The sequence below is a fragment of the Crassostrea angulata genome, chromosome 7 (assembly GCF_025612915.1).
Source record: "Crassostrea angulata isolate pt1a10 chromosome 7, ASM2561291v2, whole genome shotgun sequence".
Lineage (NCBI taxonomy): Eukaryota > Metazoa > Mollusca > Bivalvia > Ostreida > Ostreidae > Magallana > Magallana angulata.
Window position 1 is genome coordinate 1970030 of NC_069117.1, and position 25147 is coordinate 1995176.

Here is a 25147-nt window from a genome sequence, read left to right on the forward strand (position 1 = left end):
ACACTTCTGTATTCCATTATGATAGTCCATTATTATACTGAGTACATAGGCACTCTCCATCTTAATTAAGCAGCGTTTTTAAAGTTGCAGCCCTATTAGGGACAGACTCAAGAAATCTAATTTTTCACATGCTGTCCATTTTGTTGGTAAAAATTTAATAATAAAGATATATACACCTATGTCTGAAAAACAGTAACGAGCCATGTTAATTGTTTTATAGAATAGAATGAAATATTTTTGACAATTTGGGTTTGACAAACCTTTGTAGAACTACACTTCCTTAAATTAATAAAAAAGACCTCTACTGTGCACAAAAGCCTGCATGCAGTGTGTGGATATAACTTTAAATGTCTTACAAAATGTTTGGTAAATATTTATCTGATATACATAACAAAATTAGGTTAGTTTTAACAAGAGTACTTCTAGCTCTATAGACTACTATAGTATCAATCCGATTGGTTCGTTATTTAGGTAAAACTTTGCAAATAAACCATAAGGTTTAACACCAAACCACAAAATAAATTATAAATATCATACATGTGTTTAACAATTCTAAAATGAGTAAGATACAAGTTTGTAAAATTAATTGCTTCATTCTAGATATCGAAGTATGAGTATGAGAATATCAAACGCATATAAGGTATATAAATGCAATAAAGTTAAATAATAATATGTACATTAGCACCTTTCATTTAATCTTCATTTATGCTTCAGTCACATATCACTGTCAGGAAACCACTTCCTCCCCAGCTTTTGTGACACCCTATCTATCATATTCTGTTCCTCTTCTCCGTTGCTAGTGATTGAAGTCTGCTCGTGAAATTTCAACATATTCACAAGAACGTATTCACCGGATGAATTTTTTGCAATGACTGTGTCCCCATCGATTTCCGGTTCGTTGGCATTCTTGGGGACTGTGTAAATGTTTTTTCTTGCCAAGTGCAACACCTGCCATTCTGCTCCTCTCAGTTCAGCCAGGTGTAGGACGTGTTTTATGCTGATTTTCCCGCAGTAGACCAATCTGCACAACTAACTAGAACACTCCACCAATGAAATAAGCTCCTGTTCAAAATCACCGTCCTCCTCATAATACTCAAATGTTTCTAAACTAGAAGTAAATGTATTGGCCAAATAGGCAACAAACTCTTTATCGCAACGAACGAATTCTCCAAACCTGATATTGTACAGCGGACAGGAAGGGTGAAGGAACATTTCCATAGAGTGATGTGGTACCCGTGAAAGCACCAAAACATGGACTCGAACTTTGGTGTTATGGTTTGTGAAATCTCTCCAAACAGAATCCGTTATTTGGGGAATTTCAAAGCTTTCGTTTTGCGGAAGATAATTTATAGAAATCTTTAGCTGCTGAAGTCTTTGTCTGTCACCACATGACAGACATCTGATCAGATCCTCGCTTAGCATGGGTGACCTTAAGGCCAAATGAGTGAGACTTTTGAAATGTTCCACCATCTTATGCGTCAGGTCGACAGGAAGTAAAAGCGGTCTACGTTCAGACCATGCCACAGAATCACAATCAAAGATACTTAGTTTTGTCAGATTCTTTATTTTATCATTGTCCATGGCAGCCTGGAACACATTCTCGTCTGCTTTATTTAATGAGCTGGCAAAAGTTGGCCACGATTTTATAACAAGGGACTTGAGGTACAGTGAATTCCTCACCAAATCCACCATCGGTTTAATATTCTCAGTCAATGTTCTCATAACTCCACCTTTTGCGATGTTTTTCAATCCTCCAACATCAAATGTCAGACTATTGGCATTAAACCTCTTAATGTTGTCCGCTAACACCGTATTCCACTCCCCAAAGCTTTCGTCCAAAGGTGCCAATACGGAAAACGTGATGTGGTGGAACATTCTCCCAAACTTCTGGACAAGGTGGAAGTTCCGCTGTGGTATATTAACCACATGCAAACTCCTGAATTTCCCTGACCCTCCCTCTACAGTCAGTGTCACTGAACGCCACAGAGAGGGATGACTGAACGCCTCAAACACATTGGAGCAGACTAGGGAGGCGTGGTACCGGTCCTTGAGGGGCAAGTGCTCCAAAACTCGGACCCAGGCCACCACTGGCAGGGTGCCAAAGTCACACTCAGTGTCAGCATTCATGGTCGCACCTATTCATCATCAGATGGACTGAAAAACACAAAGGAAACATTTATCAAACTTTATGTCTAAACATGACTGTACTCAGTCCACTGTCTTAGATTGCAATATTTTTAAAAACAGGAATGGTAACGTAACTAACTGTCTTTGTCATGTTTGTTATCAAGTATTTAAAGACCAAGCTTTTGGAAATAAAACATTGTTTACAGTATGAGTGGGATGACTGTAGTTAAGCAGTGTTGAGCCCTTCCGGAGATATCTCTGTGGAGACAAGTCTTTTTTTTTTTTTTGCGCAAGATTGAGACCCAACAGGCCTATCATTACAACAGAGTTCCTATTATAAATACATGCATGTAACAAAATGTGTTTTCAAATTCTAGTGCCTCGATGTGATAACTTTTATCAGAGACATAAATAATATTATTGTTATTTATGTCTCTGCTTTTATAACCCAATATGTCAGTCTGTTTCGGATAAGATTCTGAGATTGAATCGTTTCCGTAATAACTAGACCTATAAAATAATGAATGGATTGCCGCGATGCCACCTCTACTGAGTAAAGATATTTGTAGCATTGTTGTTTTGAGAAGTTCACGTTAACATGACTATTTCAGATACACAAGTAGTGTCATTAATTAAGAGGTAACAAACATTCTTACCATTTTGTTCGATCCGATGTTCGATTCACTCCCAGTCCCAGTCCCAAATTGCAGTTTTATATGGCAGCATTTTTAGCATTTCACGCCCGATGTTATTAAAATGTGTGGTTTTTGTCAATGAATTGAATTGAATTGAAAATAACTCACACAAGAGACGTAATCCCTTTTGTGTTGTTATAGTGCATTTATTTATTTACGAGCGTCTTATGTGCGTTCAATTTTATCTATAATGTCGGGACAATTTGAAGATTAAAAAGGAATAAAAAGCAAGGAGAGGCCAGTTGGGTATAGTCCACTTATGCATTTTCCATAGGCGGTAATGTTAACGTTATGGTTCATAGCTCCGGCCCTAATTTTCGTTCAGCAACGAGGGGCCTCTTGAATGAAAGCTCATCAAATTGTCTCTTTCCTGTTAAAATTTCGTGGTTTGAAGTCAGATTCGTTTTCCGGCAAAATGCGTCTGTATTGAAAAACTCTGAAAATGAAAGTAAAAGTAGGGAATTTCTCAGTTTTGGAAAGGGTGTACATCAAACAATTTCAATTCTTTTCTTCAAATGATAATTCAATTTTGACACTTGTTTTAAAAATTGCAAATCCTCTTTTCTGACATGTGTCAAGCATTCTGATTTAAAATGTCCCAATAAATGTATATACACTCTGCAAGTATAGGGACTATTTTGCTTATAGGCACTTCTTTCTAAAAATAGTTAGAGGGATATACCCAGTTAATCATGTTTACGAGTGTAAATTAATTTCGGGTTATTTTCACATTTTAGATGTCATTTGTATACAAGTCATTGCACGACATTTTTTTCCTCTCTTGGGGATGGGTTTTTTTTTTTTGGGGGGGGGGGGGGGTCCTTGGTCCATGTAGTGCGGGTTTTGTCCAGGGCGAGAGCTTTTCTCATAGTTATCAAAAACCCAAACTGTATTAATAAAAATGACTTTATTTACAAACTACAATTGACAGAATTCAAAAGAAAAAGCAAAGAGAATAAAGAAAATTAGATTTATGAATATATACTTCTTTTTTTTATCAGAAACAACTCTACACATCACAAACCAGTTGATTTGAAAGAGTGTCATTTCTAAGGATTAGAAAACTAGTGTAGAAGGGCTGTTCGGAAATTATTGAGACATATACTTTTATTTCCCCGTGAAAAAATAGACAAACCTTTGAAAATTCAACGGAAAATAAACCAAGATAAAATTTATTAATGTGTTAATGTGAAAATGTTCTAGCCCATGACATCATTTTGATCTCCCCTGGTGAGCTGACAATTAACTGACGTAGGTCCGGGAATCCGGGGCAAACTTATCGCGACGTCATTGTAACGCCTCTTATTGCTTCTATATCATAAACACCTTATAAAGGAACGGAAAACAGGAATTATTCTTTTCTTCTGGGTTTTTTTAGGAAGCAGCTAATATTTACAATCTCTCCATACTTGGTTTTTTTTTGTGATCAAAATTCGAGTTATTGCTATCTGAAAGTCAGGGATGGGGTAATGGTAATTTGTAATGGTAATTGAGTGTAATTAATTACAAATATTGATGTAATTAAAACAGGCTTGGGGCGAATTACATTGTAAAGTTATGCATTACATTACCATTACTTCATAAATTTTGGCATTAAATTACCATTACCATTACTTGATTTTCTTGAAGTAATGCATTACATTACCATTACACGAGTAAAGTAATGCATTACCATTACCATTACTTTGTTTTAAAAAATCTAGTAATATGAACAATTTATGATATTTTATAAATCTTTTTTAATACAACTAAAACATTTTTATTTCAAGAATTATTTCTTTCTTCTTTATAATAAAGTTAATCAAATTCATTTTCAGCTCTTCATTTATTCATCACATTTTTTAAAGTGAACATGCATAAATAAGCATAGTAATGCAAAGTAATGCCATGTAATGCCAGCATTACACTAAATTTTGGAAAGTTATTAATTACATTACCATTACTTGTAATGCTAATTTTGTGGCATTACACATTACTAGCATTACTTTGAAAACATGTAATGCATTGCAATGCATTACCATTACATTTAGCATTACCCCAAGCCTGAATTAAAAGTAATTGTGTAATTGAACAATCACATGTAAATGTAATTTCATTATTCTCAAAAAACCCATGTAATTCAAATTACTTTTCATTTACTTTCAATTACACACTGATGTAAATATAAATATGAATAAGAAAGCTGTCCACTATGTCCAATGGTACATAGGTATAAAACAAATATTAACTAGCATTTTTTTACCTAATATACAGTCGTGTACATTTATTTATAATTTATTTTCAATGATTTACTATCTAATCATACGGTTCCCAAATTTGTGAATATCATATAAGTGTATAAACTATTATGTTATGCTTTTTAATTTGACCTAAAGCTTCAACTATGGCAAGTAATTGTAATTTAATTAATTACCTTTGAACGTAAGCGACCCCACCCCTGCCAAAAGTTTATCTGTATTGAGCACTTTATACATAGTGTCGATAAACCATCGATATCGTTTCACCATCCTTAAACACCACAGACACACACACACACACACACACTATATATATATATATATATATATATATATATATATATATATATATATATATATATATATATATATATATATATATTACACACTTTATTTTGCGTATTTTCATGATTAGACATCACACAATTGAGTTATCCATATTGTACGTTGATATCGACGATATCGTATCGATATCGATTCGCATGTGTACAATGTAATCAAGTACTTACGAAATTTGTACCAGGCGCCTGTCTATAGTTTTGTCGATATCGTGCTTATTTTGCAACTTAATGCCTGTCGATATCATCATTGTGTGTGTCATGTAAATTTTGAATTTACCGGATGGCAGTAAATACAAAATTTACAAGTTGTCATGTTGTAAATTTTGTATTTACTTGCACTCGGTAAATTCAAAAATTTACAACATGACATGTGTATGATTTCATCGATATCGAAATCGTAGTTGGCCTTGTTTTATATAAAATATTTATATAATATTTGTATAGGATACCGTCGATATCGACAACAAAGTTGGTCTTCGACGGATGGTCCTCCAACTCTTTGTATGTATATGTACAAGTTTGAATCATTTTTATTAGCCGAGGTCATGCCTGCGCTGGGCACCCCGACCGATGACTTGGTTATGTACCGTCCTAATACTGGATACTGTTTGTTGTGATTTCAGTCAAGATTCATTAAATACCATGGTATACCTTAATATACACCAAAGAAAAAACATGCAATACATTTCACAGTAATATAAACGGTAAGAATGTCAATTATTCTGTAACAGAAGACAAAGTAGCGGTTATTTATCCTCTATTAGACGGTATTGTAGCTGTTATTCATTCTGTAACAGTAGACAATGTAGCGGTTATTTATCCTCTATTAGACGGTATTGTAGTGCATGGTTATTCATTCTGTAACATTAGACAATGCAGCGGTTATTTATCCTCTAATAGACGGTATTGTAGCTGTTATTCATTCTGTAACAGTAGACAATGTAGCGGTTATTTATCCTCTATTAGACGGTATTGTAGCTGTTATTCATTCTGTAACAGTAGACAATGTAGCGGTTATTTATCCTCTATTAGACGGTATTGTAGTGCATGGTTATTCATTCTGTAACATTAGACAATGCAGCGGTTATTTATCCTCTAATAGACGGTATTGTAGCTGTTATTCATTCTGTAACAGTAGACAATGTAGCGGTTATTTATCCTCTATTAGACGGTATTGTAGTGCATGGTTATTCATTCTGTAACATTAGACAATGCAGCGGTTATTTATCCTCTAATAGACGGTATTGTAGCTGTTATTCATTCTGTAACAGTAGACAATGTAGCGGTTATTAATCCTCTAATAGACGGTATTGTAGTGCATGGTTATTCATTCTGTAACATTAGACAATGCAGCGGTTATTTATCCTCTAATAGACGGTATTGTAGCTGTTATTCATTCTGTAACATTAGACAATATCGCGGTTATTCATCATACAGAAGAGGTGATGTACAAGTTTTCATTTGGTAACACTAGGCAATGTTTTTTATTTTATAATAACAAAAAGCATTGTACTGGTTATTCATTCTGGTTATTCAGAAAGCAATGTAATTCATTTTGTAACATTAGACAACGTGGTGGTGTTTATTCTATAACATCAGACACTGCAATGGTTTTTCACTCTATAAGAATAGGCACTGTATTAGTGGTTATTCATTCTGCAAGAGTAGGCAATTTGACGGTTATTCATTCTGTCACATTGGGCAATGTAGCAGTTATTTTGTCTGTGACATCAGTGGCTGTAATATCAGGCAGTGAGGTGTAAATCCTGGTCCGGTGTGTGGTTTTTATTGAGGTCCTCCTGTGTTGGGTTTATATTGAGGTCCCCCTGTGTGTGGCGTTGATGGCTGCTGTGTGTGACATTGTGGAGATCTGAAGGAGACACCCTTCTTTTCTTCTCTCTGGAGTCGGGCCTTTTGGCGGCAGCAAATAGAAACCACCAACAACATCCCGTCACCACAAGCGCCGTGGCGACCCCAGCTATCGTCCCCAGTACTGCGGGCAGTACCTTAAAGTCCTGGAAAACAAACCTTTTAAAATGAAGGCGATTCAACGACCGTCAATAACACATCACCGAAAGAACAGAAGTCTACTCACCGACTTTTTGGAACCTATAAAAAAGGAAGAAAAAATATTCACATAAAACTGAACGTTTTAATATTTCATAAAAATGCATTGCCATTAACTTGAAATTTTTATAGTGTAAATATAAATTTCTATACGTAAACAATAACGTAATTGGATACTTGCCAACAGTTTGTATCTTCATTTCACAGTCGAGACCCGTAAAACCTGGAATAAGTGTATCATAAAAACAATGCACATCACAATGATATTACATGTACTACCACTTCAAACCATTCTACCGGCTTAGAAATATCAGCAATATATATATATATATATATATATATATATATATATATATATATATATATATATATATATATATATATATATATATATATATATATATATATATATATATATATATATATATATATTAGTCTGATCAGGAGTCTTTGAAAGTTGCGATGAAAAGGCCAAAAACATTTACATACCGTGCAATGAAAATGTAAATCAGTTAATTTGTTTTTAATTCATTTTTGTTGGTAAGCATTTATAATTCACTTTTCTTGTTCCTCAGGTACCTGAAGCGCATGCACAAATGTATAAGGTTCCGGTATCGACACATGTTCCGTTATTCTTACATGGGAAGTCAGCACATGTCACTTCTAGAATCATCATAAAAGCAGATGATGTTAAATATTGTCTAAAATTCGTACTAAAACCGGAAAACGTTAATAAATAATTATACAGGTGTTGTGTTTCTGGATTAATAATTGTAAATGTTCTGTTTTAATATTGCAGGTCTCTTCGATATCTAATATCAAAAATCCCATTCATATGTATTTTATACTTTAAATCAATTTCTAGTTTTACCTACTTAGTAGTTAGCTCTTTTGTTTATATGAAATATATTGAATGACTGCAACGACTATGGTAGTATAACCTACTGTGTGAGCAGTCCTTGGGTTTGAATCCATGGGGACACTTACAGGTCCACCTCCTGAAAAGATCCACACATTTCCCGCCATTTTGACACGTGTGCCCCCCACAGTCGTCCCCATCTATAACAGGAAGGGACGGTAAAAACACTTCTTGTTATATGCGACTGTCCAAACAAATTTTGTTGAGATGATCAAAATAAATCTTCTTGTACCAATTTCAATTATTGTTCTACATCCATCATACTGAGATTTTAAATATCAAATGAATACCAGTTTTATTGATGGATCAGTCAGAATCACTTTTTATGTTCATAGATATACTACTTTTAATTACACCGATCTTGTACAGTATCGCTATTATTCTATCATCCTTAACCCGTTTTACTGAAAAGAGAAGAGGTTATTAACTCAATTTTTCCTTTAGAGAACGTTTGTCAAAAGATTTTATTGAGTTTTTGTATACATACAAGGCTACGAAAATAAATGCAGACATTCACAAAATCATTCATACTTGCCTAGCAATATTGCAGTGTAACAAAATCGGTCCGTCGTTACTCTACAAATAAAAAGGCATCCAAGATGCGTTAATGTATCGTAACAAATATCCCTGTTACTCACCAAATATTCAAGAAAAGTACTAGGGTACTTAACCTTACATGAGCTTGCTGTCTTACTCACACGTTTTATCAATTATTTATAATACCTCTGTCATCTAATCTTATTGAAAACTTTTTCACGAAATTAATGTTTTTGAAATACAGAAAATAGAACATACTTGTACAAAAATGTCGTTGTACAAATGAAGGCTATATGGGTCATAACGTAATCCCATCCACATAATCGTTACCTACCCCTCAAAATTACGCCCCCATACACACAGAAGGGTGTCCGCGTACTGGCGCACATCATATGAGCCCCAGACATAGCGCGCTCGTCTGACGTCATCCCGGAAGTTACCTATCGTTCTATTCTCGTCATCCGGTAGGACGTTATAATTGACACCCTTAAAGAAACTGGTGATGAATGTTGTGTCACTGCAAAAATCAGATGGATTTAGAATTAGATTTGTAGCCTGTCTTCCGTAGTTGTTCTGTTACTGTAATGTAAAGAGAGACAAGCGTGGTTCTTACTTGATGTCCGGCGACTGCATGTAGAACGCACCGTTAAACTGGACGGATCCACCAGCATAGGAGACCCGGAACAGGTTGGTGGGGTTGGGGACCACTCCGTCCACCCTCAGTCCTAAGTCTCCGCAAGCCTGCTGTCTGACGATTGTCGTTATTGTAAACTGTGAAATAAACGGTGGGTAAACTTCTGAACAAAGTCAACGACATGCTCCGATCATACATTAAATCGCTAGGTTAAATTATATTATATTCGAACGGAACAGCAGATGGAGATGGACATTCGCGTCAGTAAAAAAAAAGAGTTTTAAAATGTAACTTGCAATTTTCACTTGAAAATGAATCAAAATTCACGTCATTTTTTGCGCACATTTTTGATTGAACGGTCGCACAAGTTTGGTATTCTGTGAAAGTCTTAACAACGTTTCTACCAGGCTGGGTATCTTAAATTGAACTGAACTTTATTTACTTTACAACGATTGATAAACAAGTTCTACAAATTAAATTATTATTTCTCGTTGGCAATGATTTAAACGCGGAAGGGGGGGGGGGCATTAGTCATTAATGTGAGAGAAAGCAGGAGTACTACGTGTCCAAGCGGGCGACCAACATACCATGTCACATACAACCACTGTCGATCCCGGGGGTCGAACCCGGGTGGCAGCGGTGATAAGCTGGGTATTTTGAACGCTCGGTACCTACCTGGCTGGGGATTTTGCTGATGGGTTTTCTGATGGACCGGACCTGGTCCCCCACGGATATTGTGTAATCCGGGTAATCCTCCACCATCACCGTGATGAAGTACTTCCGGTTGGGTTCGTACCCATGCTGAGTTGTGGCGGGGATAGAGACAGAGCACGTCTCCTGAACAACGAGCATGTTATTTATGTTTAATATGATTTGGATATTTGTAATTTGACTCGTAAATAGTCAATAAAAACTAGATCATTGTCCTAATTATTTATAGCATGAGTTCCACTTTGATGCAGTGTGCAGATTTAAATTTTAAGATTGTTAAGACAGGGAACACAAACTTAAAAATGAAGATTTGAAAACAACATACCCAGTTTAATGTGATGTTAGGGGCGTTTGTACAAGCGTTCCCGCACTCTTCAGGTTTGGCAAGGCGACATCTGACGGAGTCTGCATCCGGGTCCTCGGCGGGGATGTTGATCACAGTGGTACAGCCAAATTGTACTCTGAGGGAGAATGGAGGGCAAGTTCCGTTTGTCATTTAAATCTTCATATCTAGATCAACTGATTAACATGCTAGATTTACAAAGACTTGAGCACAGGCACCCGACGTTATACTAGTATTTTTCTCATAATAAAAGAAATATATCCACTACTATATAATACATAATAATACACTAGGTAGGGGGCTTTTATACCATGAGAAGAATATATAACGTCAGGTACCTGTGGGCTTGAGCTTTAAAAGTATAACCAGGTATTTACTGTGATTTTAATATTACAACTCTGTAGTTCAGTGTTACTGAAACCCGGTCTTGGATACATTGAAGATGATTTTTAACAGTTTACCCTAATGTTGCCGGTACAGCAGATATGGGACTGGCATTCGGCACCCCTGTATCGTTACGTATTCCAAAATCAAAAGCAGCTACCATCTTTCCCAGCCCTAACGACGGGGCTAACACTTCATATCCCGATAATCTGAATTGGTAAAGAGCTAATCATAATTCATTGCAAAATAAAAAAACACGTCTTCAAAGGTTAACTACAAAAAAACTCAAGGTGAGGACAATTAAGAGGGTAAATGTCCCTTTCGTTTCATGTGAAAATCTGATTATGTTCCGACAGATATTCTTTATTCTCAAAAAGAGAGAAGGGGGGGGGGGGTCAATCAAATCTGTCAAAACAATATTATTTCATAAGATAGGAAATTAAGTTGACCCACGTGACTTGGTAAGTATTATTAATTTCCATGCCGCTGTATAAGAAATATTGTTCGCCTTGTTCCCATCCTGACGTAACGTCATCGCTGACTGCAGTTAACGTGTAACTGACATCATGTAAATCTTGGTTGGCGGACTGACATCCGGTTGCGCAGCGCCACTTCAGGGAAGAGAGCGCTGGAGGTAGGGAGGAGAGGTATTTACCGACGTCCTGGGCTGAACATGACTGTCCACAGGGCCCATACCCCCGCTGCCAGACCAGTCTGTAGGTCAGCCTCTGGAACAAATATAACACGCTTGAACTGCCCGAGCTTGTTTACAGGGAGTTTGTACTAAGGATTTGAATCACTTTTTTTTTTAAATGTTGAAGGAAAAATCTGAATAAAGGAAAAACTCTTGATATACTATACCTCTGATGAAGAGCCTAATTTTTATAATAATATGGGTTTATTTTGTACAAATATTAAATACTTTTGCAATTTAGTAATTTTTTTAATTTGGTCCAGATGCCTTCGATTTTGGAATATCAAATATGACACTATTAAATTAACATTTTGATTTCAACATTTTTCGCTTAAATTGAAAACTTTTAATTTTCAAGCATGCAGTTTTCTTCAAAAAAAAATATTGAGCACAGGCTTAAACAAACTTAATATTTTCATCAAAGATTAATAAATCAAGGTCAAGATCAAGTAAATGAAAGGAGCCTACATGTTTCTGAAATTTGAGAAATGAATTCTTTAAACGGTGCTCCATAGCAATGCAGTAAAACTCGGTTATAGCGAATACCTAGGGACCAGTGGATTTGCTTTGATATAAATGTAATTCGTTATATTTGTCTAAGAAAATCTTATTACATGTAATTGTTATGGCGAATTCGCAATATACATGTGATCTTCCATATGACTACAATTTGTGCGTATTGTCGCATGCAATAAAATATCTTCTGTAGAAACCTAATATAATTAGGTGGTAAACTGAAGGATTTATATGCAAATAAATTCATTCTAAAATTGTTCTAATTGGTAAAGGCAAAGGTTAGAAAACACTTCGATGTTAAAAAAAAATTCACTCGCTTGGGCCTGTATGCGTAAATTCGTTATTTATATAACCGAGTTCGTTTTAACCGTAAAATTTTGCATGAATTTGTAAAGAATTTTGTCGGGGACTCCACAGAAATTCGCGAATTCACTATGTACTAAACGAGTTTTAATATAGCGTGGTTTTATAACATGTATTAGAGCTTAATTTTAAGATAAACACGATGAAAAGTCATTTTCATTCAAATATGAAGGAATCCATCTACAAATCTTTGAGTTTTTACTGTTTTTGGCGAATGTAATATAATTACCCATAACGCCTACAATCTTTCTGAAAACGGCATTTAAAATGCTCTTGACCTTTTCTTCGGAATAATATTAAATTGAATAGGTTTTGGGATTGCTTTTAATAGAATTTCCAATGGGAAGTCAAGAAGTATTTTTTATTTTCTACACAATTCCCTTATAGTCATAAAATACGGGAAAAAAGAAACAAATCAATGATGACGTCATGATACATGTAGATAACACAGCAAAAAGATAAATAGTTTATTTACGTTTTAAAGTCGTTTTAAACTACTCTGAAAAACATGCAATATAACGTGCCTGAAAATTTGTTCATAAAATGTTTTCCATATGGGATGCGAAAATGCATTCTCTTACCAATTTATCCTCTGTAGTCATTTGTGTATTTTTAAAATAAGAGAGGGATTTGTATAAGCCTTTTGGCTTGTTTCCCAATCTTATTGTATTTATGCCTAATATATGTACCTATTATTGTAAAATATCAATAAAATATTGTTTAAACTAAAAAAAAAAAAACTAAAAAATGAATATCATGATACCTGAAAAATACGTGTATCAAACTATCCATAATTTGTTACGTATTATAAGATTTCTAATGAATTCGCCTCAAATTTAATTTATAATGAATACTAGTATATTGATTATTGGGGTATTAAACGTCGCTGTTAGTGAGTTTTGCTGTAGCAAAAATTTGAATATGTTAGATTTCGTTGGGTTTTTTTTTAATATTCCAAAATTTAGACGATAAAGAGTTTACATAAAATATCCATCTTCTAAAAAAGAAGCACTTCTTTACCAGGGGGTACTTGTCTATATACTTACGGCAATCCTGTTATAGAAATAGCCACTGATTGTTCCAGCGATCAGGTGCCCGTTAGTGCTGGAAATGATGAGACAGAGTAACAACTCGGCAATCAACAGGAATGTCCTCATTGGAAGATGCTGTGGAGTTTTCTAGGATATATATATTTCACATGAAAGTAAAAACTTTTAAACCAAAAACAGGAGGAAAAAATGGATTTTGTGTTATCTATGAAAACCCTCCCATAAATTTTCTTTGAAGACCAAATTTGTCTCCCCGAATCAATATTCCACTGGACAATATTTAATATCGTCTGTATACGGATGACCAGCCTTATCACTTGCAATATGGAAATCAAACAAAAGCTCTACCGGATAAACTCAATGGCACTCAAACGGCATGACCTCTACCGCTTATTCTCGAAATATTCGCATATTCTCCATCTGTATACAAAGATTTCTTAAAAGTCTAGTTCATTTTATTGAACGCCTTTGGTATTCCTCAATAAGCGAAAGTTTATCTAGACCTAGTACTTTATCATACACGGCTAAGACCCCGGTCAGGGGATGCTTTTTAGCGACGCTGGCTTTTGGATTGTCCGAGTCATGGACAGGATTAAGTCATTTAGACGTTTTATCACGTACTTAGCCGTACCCTGCGACGCCAAAGCGGCGTATGAATGGTCAGTTCTGTGACCCCCGAAACTAAGCTCCAGTAGATATAGAAATCTTAGATCTTTTCAAATAGAATAAATGCTGTAATTTTGACGCAAACTACTACGGACGACGGATAGTCGGGTTATTTCAAAGAGTGGGGTGGCTATTTGTATCAAGGCAATATTGGAAATTAAATATCCTGCAAGTGATATATTTCATGGCACATGTGTGCAAATTAAATCTCATTTATAATGTTATCTCTGACAAGTTATAAATTAATACGGTTAATAAATTCGATCCTACCACAATACACAAAAGTTTAGAGCAATTATGCAGCAAATTTAAAATTAATTGTTAAATGTCTCTAACTTTCAATAACGGATAACCTCCAATATTACTAGTGTTTGAAAGTCTACAAATGATTTCAATATATCATATATCCGCATAAATTTTAAGTCATAAGGAATTAAATGCTTCTTTAGGTGGGAGGGGTTGGTGGTCCCTTTAGCTTCATGGGCGGATCTGGATTATGCTCCGGGATGGGGGTGAGGGTAGGGGGTAACTATAATACATGTATGTGGCTAGTGCTTCATGGCGGGATCTAGGTTATCCCACGGGGCGGGGGTAACTATACTGTAACCGCGTAGATTTTACGGTGCTAGGGAATTCTGGATCTGCATCCGTCGTGTGCAGTACGAACGGGGTGAGGGAATGTTGGCGTTGAGGGTATAAGTAGTATAAGGTTAAGGCGCGCTGTGGGCCGTAAGCTAAAACGAAGGGTAGGTTTTGCCGTATTCCCGAAGGTCCACCAGTATACAGCTCCTTAGAAATAAACAGGCAATTGATGCAGGATTTCACATTTATTGGACGAGACTCAACGATGGCAACATTATAACAATTTAACAGACAGACATGTTACAAACAAGTCGGATATGGCCAGTAGTGACCTCCGGACTCAAGACTCTGGGTAAGTCAGACGTGGCCGAGGCTGGCCGCCGTATTCCAGACTACCGATTGACAGTTGTACAAAACTATATAAAGGAATCTGAACAATGACTATAAATTGACAGGTGATGACATAAGTAAGCTGAGTGAAATATTTACAGTTATCAGTCTTTGATGTCCTAGACATGAAAAAACAGATAATTGCAAAATGTTGTTTTAAGGGATTAGCAGTTCTTGAGACATTACACTCTGTCTCTTTAAAATCACACATAGAGTCCGAAAAGTGTCAATCACAAATTAGATAAGTAACTTTGTAAGATATAAACTGTGAGGAAATATTATAAAACAGATGTTGAATTTTAAAAGTAAAGTCCCCAAAAAAGTTGTAATTTAAAGGTGAATTTTGCACGGTGATAATACTATGTGGCTAGTACTTCATGGCCGGATCTAGATTATCCCCCGGGATGGTGGTAACTATACTATGTGGCTAGTTCTCAATGGATGGATCCAGATAATCCCACGGGGTGGGGGTAAATATATACTTAGTGGCTAGTTCTTCAAGTGCGGATCCAGATAATCCCCACGGGGTGGGTAACTATACTATGATGGTAGTTTTTCATGGCCGGATCTAGATAAACCCATGGAGTGGGGGTAAATATATTATGTGGGTAGTTTTTCAAATGCGGAACCAGAGTATCCAACGGGGTAGGGGTAAATATACTATGTAGATAGTTCTTCAAGGGCGGAACCAGATTATCCCACGGGGTGGGTAACTATGCCATGTGGCTAGTCCTTTATGGCCGGATCCAGATCATTACCCGGAGTGGGTGGGAGTAACAATACTACAAATGAATTGTTGGGTTTTAACATATTTCATTCTTTTGGATGTTGATGATAAGAGGATTGGGTACAAGTTCGTGAATCCTACAACGTTCTCCCCTTTATAGTTTTAACACAAAACAATATTTAATATCTAAAATATATGCAAATTTACTAAAGATAATTAAAACAAGCAAATAACCGAAACAACCACAGTTGATATATATATATATTTACAAAAACCACTTTAATGAATATTTTATAATTAAAATCAAATAATAAACGACATGCAATAATTCTTTATATAAACAATTGCACTATGGATATTTTTCTCTGTACTAAACATTTGAGTCATTTATACCATTTCTTTATTTTTTTTCTCTAGGAGTAAAGAATTCTATCCAATTACATCCACTGGGACAAAAGACGATTTTTAGATGATCAATCTACACTTAGTGACGCTATGATTTAAACACATTTTATTGATTTGATATGAACATATTTCAAAGAAAACAAATTGTTCAAGCACAAGTTCTGACAACTTAAATAACGAGGTCCTCACAATATTTTGTTGATACTCAAATGGATACTTTGATTCATATTATAAATGAGTACATGTACTTCGCAGTATTGCTCTCAAATAGGCAGGTGCCATATAATGATAAATTTTATATTCTAAATACCTTATTTTGACTCACCTATTTGTAAGCAATTCCCACCCAGTTTCATATTAATAAAAAGTGAATTAAATTTGATTTTTCCAAGGAAAAAAGGAAAATGGTCATAATTTTCCATGTAAATTAACATCAGTTTGTGCATTCCTTAGCAACAATTCTTACAAGTAAAACTGTGATCTTTATACATTGGTGGCAAGAGAATCACAAGATAGCGCTGTCTTCAGTGCCTAGGTACAATTTATTCAGAAAGGCAAGAACTCAATCACTAAGTTACATTGACACATTTATTCACACATCTATTACAATCACATCTTATAACAGTCATATTGCACACAATGAAAGTCAATAACGGTAAACAATACAACAGTTCTATCCAGTGAGATATTTTCTTCCATACAGCTGAACTTTTTTCTCAAAAGCTGGTGAAACAATGGGTTTGTTGATTTCATAAAATGGGTTCATGGAATGCTGCAAATAAGATATTTCATTGAGAAAACTCAACAAAAAACAATACTTATGTCTAATCTTTTTTCCCATCTTATTTCTTAATTGAGGTAATTCAATGGTTGGGTTTAATTTCCAAAAACATTCCTACCTTGATATACATCTCGTATGTCTCAGTGAAGAAATTCTTAATACCATCTTCATTTTTCACATCATGTAACATCATAAATCTCATTCCTATCACTTTGTTAAGCAGCATAACTTTGTGTCAATGTAAATTCAACATAAGTCAAGAGTCAGCACTATTCATGCCTTATTCACAGTTACTGAATTTCCAGTGTGTTTATTAATGCAGAAAAATGGGAGTGGGTTAAATTAAAATTAAAATCCATTAATAATCATACAAATTAACACTACCAAGAACTGTAAATTCCTAATTAAACGCGAGGAGTTAATATCCGTGTAAAATCGCGAGAAGCGCATCTCGCAGATTTTAAAATCTCGCTTTTATTTTTCTGACAGATGTAAACTAAAGAAACTTTGATAAAATTCTGTTGTTCGCGATTTTATCTTTGTGCGATTTGATGCAAAAAGGTTGAATTGCAGAATTAAGTACTCGCAAAAAATAAGGAATCTACAGTATTAAATTTCAAATGTAAAACTGTAATTAATTTTTCTTTCTTGAAAATTATAATTTTAAAGATTTCCTCTGTAAATTTAATGTTCTAATTTAAGGAAGGGTCACACACAGACAGCAGCCTGCACATACAGTAAGATCATAGGAAGGATACTGCTTGCGGTGACGAAGGCGGACACGAACCACTCATTAAACTTATCCACGATTTTGAGGTACATATTATTGGTGGTCCACACTTGTTCATCTACCAGGTCCAGCGCCTCGTGAGCTACGAACTGGTTCAGGTGTCTGTGGTCATCCTTCTGCGAAAAAAACAAAACAAGCTGCCTCTGAGAGTGTTCTAACAGCTTGTAACAATACTAACGTACATGTCATCATGTACTCGTACAACATGAACGTGTTAGATTTACACCAATCTGATCATACTCAAAAAAACAATTATATTGAACTGAATATTTTAATTAGCACTTGTGAAAAAAACATGTGTGATGTGATAAAAATCAGCCTTGATCGAACATTAGTTTGTCACTAGACAGCTTCCCTACAAAATTTAATTCATTAATCAAATTTAATTAATATTAACAGTTGATTAAGAAAGAGAAAATCAAAGTACTGAAGTACTGTCGGGAGTTGATTTTATTGATTATAATCAATTTTAAAATTAACTATTAATATGTTATTTTGCCTTGCAAGTAGTTTCGTATCTGTATTTGAATTTCGCACATTTTTATAATATGAATTCTCTAACTTTTCCGAGAATTTCGAGAAAACCCCGTATGAATCATGTTGTGTAATATTTAAAGATAGAATTAATTCCATCAAACTGTTTGTCAGTAATCGAAATGTTTCTAAAAATTGTACACGTCTGGATCTAAGCAATATTGAACTCTAGTCTCGTACAACCAGATGCTCGGCTGTCTCCATCAATATCCAACAACCAAGAGAGACTCTCTGCTTGTCGGAGATTTATGGAGACAGCCGAACGTCTGGTTGAACGAGACTATATTTAACTCTGGCGTAGGAATACATGCAACTACAAAAAACAATTAAATTGTTCGTACTATATAAAATCTGACTATTTTCAAGGTATTTATAAATACGTTTCTTTTGAAAAACAATGGTACAGCATACAGTACACCGAATTTATCTATTATTTTCAAGATCTACGTCTTGTCAGCGGTGATGATTTGTGCTTAGGTCCAAACACTGTTTCACTTTCGGTTTGCCAGAGTAACTGCATAGGAGAGTTGATTAAAATCAACTCCCAAAAATCTATATCTTAAAAGCCCAGATTTTCAATTTGTTATGCATAGATAATAAAGAAGTGCTCTCTTATGGAGTTATATCATATCCACTTATTATTTTTTGAATATTCATCATCAATTTTTTGCTTTCTTAAATATTGTTACATTTGAATGGCGGTGAGTCTGTATAGGGGTGCAAAAATTTGATTGTGAGGGAGCTGATAACATGGAGATGATGGACAATGGGAAGAGTTGTCTGTAATTCCTGCTTTGCTGACGTCAGTAAATGTGTTACTGTAAATCACATTATCATTTATTTCTTCAGAACAAAAAGTACCTTCGGTTCAGCTGCCCTGTTTGGTGGACAAAACTCCATCTCAAAAATTGGATTGTCCAGGTGTCCAACAATTACAAAGTAATAATTTCCCGACATGATAAACGATGTGCTCTATTGATTGGAGATTCTGGTTTACTTACAGTCTCATTAAATCTGGAAAACATAAAGAAAATTATTCACTTAAAATATAAACACCAGATGTCAAAACTATAAACTGAAAAAATAATATTTATGCTCAAATATATTTCCACAGGCTGTTCATAAAAGCAATGATCTTTTATCATAAAGAGATAAACGTGTGCGAGACTCGTATCACTTAAAACTGTAAATGCAAATGATACAGTCGTCATACAACATTTTGAAAGTCATTATTGACAGATGCTGACAGAATCGTTAAGCTGTAAGATATCGGAATGATCGACCACGCAGCTGTCAATTTTGTTTTCAACTGTTCAAGCGTCATATTGTTTCTCGTGTACTGCAAAAGTTATTTATTCGTGTACCATGTATTTAAATTTCATCAAATATACTTGAGCAGAATTATATAGATTATACAAATAAATTAGTGAATAGTGATTACCATGTTTACGCCCTCAAACCATCGAACTTACTGAAGAGAAAACTCGAAATGAATTTTTTTTTTTACTGTAATTCCGATCCCGATTGTAATTGGCATATAGCTCCGATCTTTCATGATCTATGAAATCTTTATCTAAATCTAAAGTTAAAGTCATTTTACAATAACCCATTTGTGACAACCCTCTTTCTTTTATGAAATTTCTAAAACAAAAAAACCCTCAGCTTTAAAATAAGTACATCATTAAAAGATTAAAATAATATTTTAAAATCAGGCAATATTTACCTTTCTACAAATGGAAAAGTTGGAGAGGAAGGACACGGCAACAAGAATCAGGATGATAAGCAATGGAATGAGGAAGCCTAGAATTGTGAGCATCCTGAGAAGTCTGGGGAGAAAAGACGATCGCAATCTGTTACATTTGTTGGGCCTCGTACATCAGAGGACAATTTTTTAAAACTTGCCTGGAAAAAAGAAATATCCCCTTTGCAGAGACTGTATGGAATTACAGTGTATTTAGCAAAGGAGTTGCATACTACCTAAGCTCCAAAGTTCTTTTCTTTAAGTAAGTTTAAGCTTAAGGTAAAAATTTGCTTAGATAAAATTGGGGGATAGGTTCTCGATCTCTGTCCACTCCCAATACTTTGTGCCTGCACGAAATACATTCAAATAGGCAAAGCTATGTCCCATATTAATTACGTGAATTACGGATAGACATGGTATACACAATACATAGGCGTCGGAACCGGGGGGGGGGGGGCTAAGCCGCCCCCCCTTCTTTTTTTGCAAAGTTAGACCTAACCATTATATAGGCACATAACATCATAGAGGGTTCAGCCCCCCCCCCCCCCCCACTTTTCTCGCAGCAAAGATAATTGTTCGTAAAACTACCTCGAAAGAGTGAGAAGTTGTGTAGTCATAGGCATACTAGCACCCCCCCCCCCCCCCCACGGATTAGGAATTCAATGATTTGGGGGGGGGGGGAATTTTGGAAGTATAGGTATAACCCCCCCCCCCCCCCGGGATTAGGATTTTCATGATTTTGGGAATTCGTTTTTTTTCTCTCAATATTTCTAAGGATTAGTCTAGCCCCCCCCCCTTTTTCAATTTGCTTCCGACGCCAGTGCAATAAATGGATGCAGGGAACACGACTCCCGTAATACAGACACATGGAGAATGGTTAGACTAAGGAGGAGACCCAAAAAATAGACAAATGGAACATGTATAGGGCATAAACCCAGAACATAGATAGGGTATAACCCCCCCCCCCCCCCAAAAAAAAGACACATAAAAAAAGGATAGAGTATAAACCCAGAACGTATGGAACATGTATTGGGCATAGACACTTGGAACATGGATATGGCATAACCCAGACACCTGGAACATAGATAGGGCATTAACCCAGAACATAGACACTTGGAACATGGATAGGGTATAACCTAGAATTGGAACATAGATAGGGCATAACCCAGAACATAGACACTTGGAACATGGATAGGGTATAACCTAGAATTGGAACATAGATAGGGCATAACCCAGAACATAGACACTTGGAACATGGATAGGGTATAACCCAGAACATAGACACTTAGAATATAGATAGGGTATAAACCCAGAACATAGACACTTAGAATATAGATAGGGTATAAACCCAGAACATAGGCACTTGGAATATAGATAGGGTATAAACCCAGAACATAGACACTTGGAAAATGGATAGGGTATAACCCAAAAATATAGACACTTGGAACATGGATAGGGTAAAAACCAAAAAATAGACACTTGGAACATGGATAGGGTATAAACCCCTCAAAAAATAGACACTTTGAACATTGATAGGGTAAAAACCAAAAAAATAGACACTTGGAACATGGATAGGGTATAAACTCCCCAAAAAATAATAGACACTTTGAACATGGATAGGGCAAAACCAAAAAAAATAGACACTTGGAACATGAATAGGGTATAATCCAGAACATAGACACGTGGAACATAGATAGGACATTAACCCAGAAAAAAATAATTTTACATGGATAGGGCCGTATCTTTAGTATTTTCCATTGAATCGATTCAATAGAAAATACTAAAGATATGGCGCTAGACACATCAATATAATACTTTTGACATTGAATATATTCACTTAATAAGTAATCACTGCTACATGAAGACACGACGGTGACTTAACTACAGTCGGGGCATTTACACGTGGAACACACGTACACTTGTCAAGTTAAAACATTGATACGCGTGAAGCACTGGTACCGGACTTGGAACAGAGAACGGGAAATCCCTGAAACATGCCACTGAACACATCAAATGCTAGTCCTAAAGTTCTCATAAATAGAACATACGTGTAGTCATAATACACAGCAACACACGAAACACAGAACAGTTCCAACACACATGCAGCTGGAACACCAATACTGTTGGAACCCCAGTTCACGTATAGATTATACCGTAATACACGAGGAGCACCTCATATACAAGAGGAAGATAGAAACCAGCTGGTATGTAAATACAGCCCGGAAATACACATATTGATCAACTAATCATAGGTTTATTGAATCAATGTTCGTTTCTTCCTCATTTTACCTTTGGGGTGCCGTGCAGTCAAGCAATAAATTCATACTTTCATTTCCACGATCTCGGGTGCACCTCATACACAGACTTATAAACATGTATAGATAGTGGACTGTTGCATCTGCGGTTATGTGCGGTGTGAAATATCAATTAAGATCTAATTTTTTCCTGGTTTAGTTATATGATAGCATTTTTCATTGTGGAATTGTTGTTTAATTCCCTATACATTCCGCTGTGAATTTTACCGAACCTATGTAAACGAAATTACTTTAAATTGCGCAAGCATGCAATGATTTATGAACATACCTGGTAAAGTTAACCATTCCGGGTTTGATACAAGTGAAGTTTATCATGTACCAGAATATTCTTTACCTTCATCTACCTAGATCGAGGAAGTGGCTGACCATCATTATATTGAGTAACACATTGAGCCCCGCGGGTAGACAGTCTTGTATATAGTTACCTGTACTTACTGTTTTTCCAGGGTAGCTATGTACAAACTACAGACGGACACCTGTCATGGCTGATCCAAGCTATAACGGGATGTGTATATATAGAGTGCATGATTGTAAATAAATCGTTACATAACATATTTCACGTCGGTGTGAATGATCTAGATCTTGACCAACAGATAAGTTGGTTATCTAGAAACACATCAAGAGATAATATAATATTATGAGATAAATTGCGCAAAGTTCGCTCTGAAAGGTGAATTCTCACATATTGTAAACAAACTCGAATTAAGTGTCCGATATCTACGAAAACAAACGGTATAATGATTCCACAAGTTTAGAATAACTAAGTTAACAATAGAGTAAGTTTATTTGTCAGACCCATACCCTCACCCCCCCCCCCCCCTTCCACCCTCTTACAGACATGCGCACGCGCACTCAGACACGCAGTACACTGTAATAAGGTGGTTGATAGAATGCCACTGCTATCCCTAATGAACGTTGCAAATATATAGTACATTACATAATTAGTTTATGTCTAAATGTCCGGTATTATGATACAAACATGCGCATGTATTCACGTAAACATAAACAACGCAAACGTGCAGTTAACACATGACGTATACACTGTATATGATGCTATGTATATACATGTGTGTGGGGGGGGGGTGAGTCCGAACCCTCCCTACCTCCGCTCCACCCGTCCCATCTATATCTACTCTTGACGTTCATTCTCCCTCAGTGTAAATGTCTATAAAACAGCAAATTCTGTGATGATTTGTACTCATTAGATAAATTCGCCAACATCGCTAGCATTTGTCAACGATGTACATTTGTAGATAGGATAGGAGATGAATTTCGTTATCCATGTTCTTATTCGTTTTACTCAACCGAACATAAATTATTTACAATAATAACAAAAACACATGATCAGTGAAGGAAGCGCTTATTTGCTGCATTTATTTACACGCACAAATACATAAATTATAGAGATTCTTTAAACTTCTTTCTGAAATAAAGCAAATTACATTTTATTATGCACTGTCCTTTGATTTTTAGATGTCATTAAAATAATAAGTGGGTGGGGATTGTGTAAATGCGGCAAAGAAAAGCCTCCGAATGAGTTAAGATCGTGCTCAACTTGAATACCTGTTATACAGGTTATACGCTATAAATAGTAGCTAATGGCTAAAGGTTCAGATATATATAGAAGCAAAACATATAACACGTGTTCTGGTACCTATGATAAATTAATTTAATTCATTGTGCAGATAAGGCACGTAGCATCGGGGGGGGGGGGGGGGGGGGGGAGGGGGATCCCCCCCCGACACTTTTTCTCGCAGCAACTAAATTTTTAAAATTTACATATAAAAAATTGAATTATCATGGAGTTGTCCCTCCCCCCCCCCCCCCCCCCCCAACTTTTTTGGGAGGATGTTAAAAATTGATATGAAAATCAAGATTGAAATTGAAGTTATACACTACTTCACCCCCCCCCCCCCCACCTTTGAAGATTTTGGGAAAGTCAAATCAAGATTTTTGGATGAGTCTGCCCCCCCCCCCCCCACTTTAAAAAACGATGCTACGTGCCTGCAGATCTAACCATTAAAGATAAGAGAGTTTTTAGCATACCTTCATATTTCTACACACAACCAAATGTTTACATTTCAACAACTATTTAATACTTATAATAAAGTACTGTTGATTAATCTGTGTAAATTAATTAAAGTTCGAGAAAGTTAGCTCTCTAGGTTAACTGTCAATCATACTTTTTTCCTTTCTCCTTTTTTCACTTTTGTATTTTCACTCTCCATTGTGTGCAATGTATTATATGTATTATATGTATTATATGTATTATATGTATTATATGTATTATTGTTCAATTGGTTCTTCTCAACACTGTTATTTATGCAGTTCAGAGAATAAAGAAATTGTCATTGTCAGTTGGAGATTACAAAATGGAATAAAACAGGACATGGTGTTGATTGTTTGAGTATATTTTCGCAGCGATACACAGCAAAAAATAAAACTCAAAACCCGATCATACTGCTTTTGCAAATTGTATTTTTGTTTACTAGCCTCTCCTACATTTAATTATGTATTATGTACATGTATGTAGTACTATGACAGAGTTCATGTATACAGCTATTAGAGATAATGTCGATATTGTGTAATATGCGGGGAT

General features: G+C 35.6%; 2 protein-coding genes and 1 pseudogene across 8 annotated transcripts; all 3 read right to left on the reverse strand.

The window, feature by feature from the left end:
• Positions 1-138: 138 nt before the first annotated feature.
• Positions 139-2904, reverse strand: LOC128156942 (F-box/LRR-repeat protein 21-like; annotated as a pseudogene).
• A 3938-nt stretch (positions 2905-6842) lies between these two features.
• LOC128156292 (uncharacterized) lies at positions 6843-14064 on the reverse strand. 2 transcript variants are annotated; one of them, XM_052818365.1, is made up of 14 exons: positions 13966-14064; positions 13615-13746; positions 11449-11723; positions 11073-11204; positions 10594-10729; positions 10233-10394; positions 9537-9694; positions 9258-9440; positions 8922-8962; positions 8413-8526; positions 8047-8130; positions 7649-7690; positions 7496-7509; positions 6843-7415 (listed from the first exon to the last, which is right to left on the reverse strand). In XM_052818365.1, the coding sequence occupies exons 2-14, from the start codon at positions 13723-13725 to the stop codon at positions 7146-7148; spliced, it is 1722 nt and encodes a 573-aa protein (XP_052674325.1). In that variant the 5' UTR covers positions 13726-13746; positions 13966-14064; the 3' UTR covers positions 6843-7145. The 2 variants fall into 2 exon arrangements, with proteins under 2 accessions (XP_052674325.1, XP_052674324.1); XM_052818364.1 differs by lacking the exon at positions 13966-14064 and having other exon boundaries at positions 13615-13918.
• A 2892-nt stretch (positions 14065-16956) lies between these two features.
• On the reverse strand, positions 16957-23110 carry LOC128156294 (trafficking protein particle complex subunit 2-like). 6 transcript variants are annotated; one of them, XM_052818368.1, is made up of 6 exons: positions 22984-23110; positions 20216-20394; positions 19354-19506; positions 17927-18074; positions 17287-17372; positions 16957-17159 (listed from the first exon to the last, which is right to left on the reverse strand). In XM_052818368.1, exons 3-6 carry the CDS (start codon positions 19447-19449, stop codon positions 17061-17063), a joined length of 429 nt encoding a protein of 142 aa, XP_052674328.1. In that variant the 5' UTR covers positions 19450-19506; positions 20216-20394; positions 22984-23110; the 3' UTR covers positions 16957-17060. The 6 variants fall into 6 exon arrangements, with proteins under 6 accessions (XP_052674328.1, XP_052674326.1, XP_052674331.1 ...); XM_052818366.1 differs by having other exon boundaries at positions 22974-23106; XM_052818371.1 differs by having other exon boundaries at positions 20216-20318; positions 22984-23088.
• Between the last annotated feature and the right edge of the window lie 2037 nt (positions 23111-25147).